At 29.5% G+C, this 5,287-nt stretch overlaps 1 protein-coding gene across 4 annotated transcripts in view; it reads left to right on the top strand.

The window, feature by feature from the left end:
- Positions 1-5,287, top strand: part of LOC106683081 (growth factor receptor-bound protein 14) — a 361,363-nt gene that overhangs the window by 234,269 nt on the left and 121,807 nt on the right. The window contains exon 1 of one of the 4 annotated variants that reach the window (XM_014424310.2): positions 2,049-2,203. The exons of the other annotated variants lie outside the window; for them this stretch is intronic. Within the exon in view, the coding sequence (XP_014279796.1) occupies positions 2,158-2,203 (46 nt within the window). The 5' untranslated portion in view covers positions 2,049-2,157. Of the gene's footprint in view, positions 1-2,048; positions 2,204-5,287 lie in introns of those variants that run through there. 4 annotated transcript variants of the gene reach the window in all.

The following is a 5,287-nucleotide window of genomic DNA, read 5'->3' as shown; positions in this document are numbered from 1 at the left end:
GGACCCTTTTATTAAAATCAGTATGGTGATTTGTAACAGATTTTGAAAAAATAATTAATGACATCTTAAAGCTCAGAAGCTATTGTGGAAAACTAGGCAAGTACCTTTTCGTTGAAAAGTTGGTCACATTTTGATATTTGTACATATTGGATGTAATTTTCTTTCCTGATTTTGATAGCTTGTAAAGTTAGATGTTTTAATTTTTTTTCAGCCGAATTAATCTAAGTTAATTTATGGGTTAAGTATTAATTAACTTAATCCAAGTTAATTTATGCATTAAGTATTAACAGTCGCAAAATTTTGAAATCACTAAGATTTAAGCTTAAGTGTGCTCTTACCCCTTAAATTTTTTGTGTTGTGGTAAGCCGAGATGAAAAGGGGTAAGACCATATCTTGCCTGAAAATTATTAAGTATAAAAAAAAAAGTCTGGTGCGCGCATCATACAACTTTTACTTATCGCTCTGCTTTGAGATGAAGTTAATCTTTTTATATTTCAAAACAACTATACATATATTATTAAGGAAGAAAATTATTTTCCTAACCACTTAACCAAGCTGTTCTCTGATTTTTTTCACAACTGTACTATTCTTGGTTTAAAAAGATTCGCGGTACCCTTGTTGAGCAAAAATTAAATAAATGTTTCTACGTAATTATCTCTAGGGTCGTTGTAAATGCAGGAAATGAAGAAAAACAGTGAAAAGTAAATGCACTTTGTTCAAGGAGACAAAGAAAAGGTCATTTCCTCTGAATCCAAAGCGGCTACTTAGGTCAAACTTGATAGGCCATATTCAACAACTATATAGTTTATGACTATAGTTGTTGAAGGCTGTTTATAATAATACCTTTAATAAAAACAGCGTTTGCTAACTTGCGTTTTATATTACTCGTACACAAGATACGGGGCTATAACGACCTCCAAGGAACCCGTTATTATTCGGTCATCATAACCGATCGTCGTTATTAGCAGTTATAATACAAATCATGTAATTGTGAAATAGGATTTTTTTAAAATATCAATTATTGCTGCCAAACACCAATAAACTACTGTATTCCGTCGATGATTGCATTATATGCCAATGAGTCGTTATAACCGTGGTAGCAATATTCGTTAAGGATAATAAATTGGTAAGACTCTGAAAATCACGGTTCCAGAAATATTCGTCACTATTGCCGATTAATTTTACCTCTGAAGTCCTTTTTTTGTCATATTAATATTTATCTACAGCTACACAGGTGCTTCTTTGCTACAACAATCTGTTGGCCGAGAGAGGGGAGTTTAGAAGAAAAAAGACAATTTTAATAGGTTATAACCACATGCTATGGATATTTTCACTTGTAAGGAATGCATCGTACATTTACTATTTTATTTTTTTAATGTTTTCTTTTTGTAATATTTTAAGAAAGAGACATTCGTATACGGCACCGCTGGTATACGCTTAAGGAAACACTACCTTAAACTTTTAGGGCCGTATACTTAATATTCTTTATGTAATATTTTTCCTAATTTAAATAATTACAATTTGTTTAAAACAACAGAAAAAAATTCTCTTCAGTTCCTAAAAGTTCTTTATAAAAAATATCAATTTTATTATTTATTCATTCGACGTTTCATCCTTATTTTACTCTCTTGATTTTTTAGAAACAAATCCACAACTTAGTAAAATTTTAACCAATTAAAAAAATCATTGCTAGTCTGAAATTTAGGGGAAACTGAATTTATTCTCTTATCCTAAGAGCCGTTTAATTTAAACACTAGAAGGATAAATTCATTAAGACTCTGACCCCATTTCTTTGGAGTAAGTTCGTACTTTGGGACTTTTTAAAATTATAAAATGTACCAAATTATTTTTTTTAAGGTTTTCCTGTTAAGAGGAATGGTTGAGAATATTATAGGGCGATTATTCTTCTTTTAATCTCGTAATGAGGCAAAGGAGCAAGTGAAATGAGAAGTGCTCTTCCCACAGCTGATATAGGGAGAGGAGGTGGAATGCCACCCACCGGTAACCAGTTACGATAGCTCGTAGAACTGGTTACGTCAATGGACTGCCCCCGCTGACTCAGTCCTTATCTTGACTCAGTCTTGCCCCGCTATCAGCCTCGGTGTTGTGATTAGTGTACGCTCCGCCTGTGTTCTGTGACACTTGCGTTCCTCCTCCATGTTACAAGTTGTGACAGTCAGTGACAGGACTAGCTCCAAGATAAGTATGTAACTTTGTTTCTATTACGTTCCTAACTTTTAATTAAAACTTTACCCTGACGATTTAACGAAGTTACACCTTTAAAATTAATCTCTTTCTCGGCCAGGTGATGTCTCTTAGTCTTTTTTGCTTATTTTCAACAGTCTAGAACGCCAGCAAAAATAAATCTGATATCAATTTTATCTAAATAACTCCAAAAAAATATCTCTGCCTGAATACCTTGACTTATATAATATATAGTCGATATATTTTTTTTTTAATTATATAAAAAAATTTTTTACATTCTACTTCATAATATTTGATTCTCTTTCAAAATTGATCGTTTTCCCAAAAGAAGTAATAAAATTTCGTTATTACCTCTTATTTAGTGAAATATCGTCAAAAATATCCATTTTTTTTTTTTTTAGTGAAATTATAAATATCTTCCAACGGTTCCCTTGAACATTACAGATACCCTTTAAAATAAATTACAGATTACAAAAAAATTGAAAACCGGAATTTAAGAGAAATAATTGAAAAAAAAAAGTATTAATTATTAAATTCTAATGTAAAAATCAATATAAAGGATTTACAAAACTTGATTAATTTATTTATTTTATTCGTTTGAATACAATTTACTGAAAATTTAATAATTATAGCTTGGATAATTTTCCAGGTTTCTATTACAATCATTTGATCGAGTTTTATATATTATAAATTATTATTATACATTTATGACCATAATATTTTCTAAATATTATTATACTTGTGTTTTAAATCTATATTATGGGATCCAATAACAATAAATCTTGAGTTATTTACAGAGTTGTGACGCGACTTGAATTACATTTACCTAGTAAGATGATAAATTTAATACTCCGACACATGGTCGGGTCACTTATCTTTCTTGTCAAACAACTTTGAATCAGTATACACAGGTTTGTAGGTTAAACGATTTATTAATGATTGTAACCTAATCCAAATAAAACATTTAACATAATTATAATGAAAAATCAGATTGTATGTTCCAATATAAAGTTTTATTTTCGAATTCTTAACAGTACTTTTTTAAAACAATTTTCTGTCAGTAGATCTTTATTTTTATTTATTCTCTTTATTAGATTTATTGGAGGATTATAGTTTTAAATGTTAATATTTATCATCACCGTCATCGTGTATTTGCAGAAATAAATATGTTTTTAAAAATATATTATATAATTTTTTATTCATTAAAATATCTAATCTAATACTCATATAGCTAGTAGGACAATTATTTTTAAACATGTGTACATATATATGAATAGTATAATTTATTTTTATTTATTTATTTAATGTAATTTACAGCTGTACAAAATAATACATAAGTAAATATGTTGTATGTTTCATATACACTTGAAAATCTTGGGAAGGAACCATCCATTAGTGGTACTTCAAACATTAATTTAAGTTAGAAGGTCCCGTGGCCATTTCTTTTCAGACGCCTCGGAGGATTATCAGGGATTGCTAAGGATGAAAGATTAAGAATTAATGGGTTGGGATGGTTAAGGAGTTTGGAATGAAAAGACGCGTATCTGTTTTGGGCCAAATCTGCAACGAATGGGATGTTAAGGTCTGCAGGGATGCAATCGGAATCTACGAACAGTTTCTAGTATAATTTAAAATACATTTTAGTAAATTATGATTTATTTTTGTTCTTCGTTCTTTTTCCTTTCTAATATTAAAAAAAAAAATGTTTCATTTTCTTTTTAACTCTCTCAAAATATTTTGTATCTACTTACCCAATACATTATCTTTTTTTCTTTAACAAATATAAACTAAAAAGGATCTACAAAATTAATACCTAAAATTTTAATTGTAGTAATAATAAACATACATCAAAATATAGTATGGTTTCGCGCATAGGTAATATTTAACTGGAATTTCAAAACACAACTCGACATATATTTACATTAGTATATAAGAAAATGAATAAGTTAAAATAGAAGAATTAAATATAAAAAAATATATTAATAAATATAACATTCTTACATCCCTAACTACAACTTAATAACGTGTTCAAGAATGAATATACAGCCAGCAAAGCAACGTGGCACGATGAACCAACGGCTCTCTCCATGCTATCTTCCCTTATCGGGCAGTTCCTAATTGTTGCTATAAATTACTAGAGCCATCTAGGGATATCATCCATATGGGAAAATCCTAAAGGACTTAGATATATATTAAAGCCAGCCTATGCATTAATATAACATCTCAAGAGACACGAATGGGATTAGATTAACCACTGTATACTCTGTTGATGTAATTTATCATTAAACGATCGAAGCATTTTTTTATTATTACTCTTTTACCATTAGCCTTTTAATGGTTAATCAATATTTCATAATACATTTTATTCGGCCGAAATTTTTTTTTTTTTATCTATGAAATATATCTCTTTAATTTTACTGTACTTTACAGAGCTCAAAATTATAATAGTTACTTTGTTTTTCATTTTACTATAATTCATCGTATGATGAAGATACATTTGGGAGTGGGTACCTCAGTTGTGAGGTACTGCGCTACAAACTCCAAGTTCGAATCTATATAATATTATATAAATAGTAGATTCAGTAGAATATTACTAGTATTCTCAATTTCATGTCAATAGACTATATCAGCCTGCTGTTTATGCGCTTTCACATGTAATTATACGTTATTTGTAATTACCCGAAATAAATCTAGTTATTTTATACTGGAAACTTGATTTAATAAATATAATACCATTCATGCCACCTGATCATCATAGCTAAGTAAATTGGTGAACTCAATTCCTTCGGAAAAGATATTCAATGATTGAGCATACCGAATAATATTTAGCATACCATAGCAGGTGGGTATGTGGTATTTAGTTGTTTTTATTTAAATACCTAGGTAACAGATTTCTAAGCACAGTGAGTTGTCCTATAAGGAACCGATAGAAATATATAATACAAATCCACAAATATATAATAAATGTTGTTTCTGGAACCCCTACTTACCCTTAGAAAAGTGATTAATATCTCTCTCTCTCTCTCTCTCTCTCTCTCTCTCTCTCTCTCTCTCTCTCTCTCTCTCTCTCTCTCTCTCTCTC

This window comes from Halyomorpha halys, unplaced genomic scaffold (assembly GCF_000696795.3).
Source record: "Halyomorpha halys isolate HHAL.00 unplaced genomic scaffold, Hhal_1.1 Scaffold463.1, whole genome shotgun sequence".
Lineage (NCBI taxonomy): Eukaryota > Metazoa > Arthropoda > Insecta > Hemiptera > Pentatomidae > Halyomorpha > Halyomorpha halys.
The sequence above is the reverse complement of the archived record's forward strand: the minus strand, read 5'-3'. Positions and strand labels throughout refer to the sequence as shown.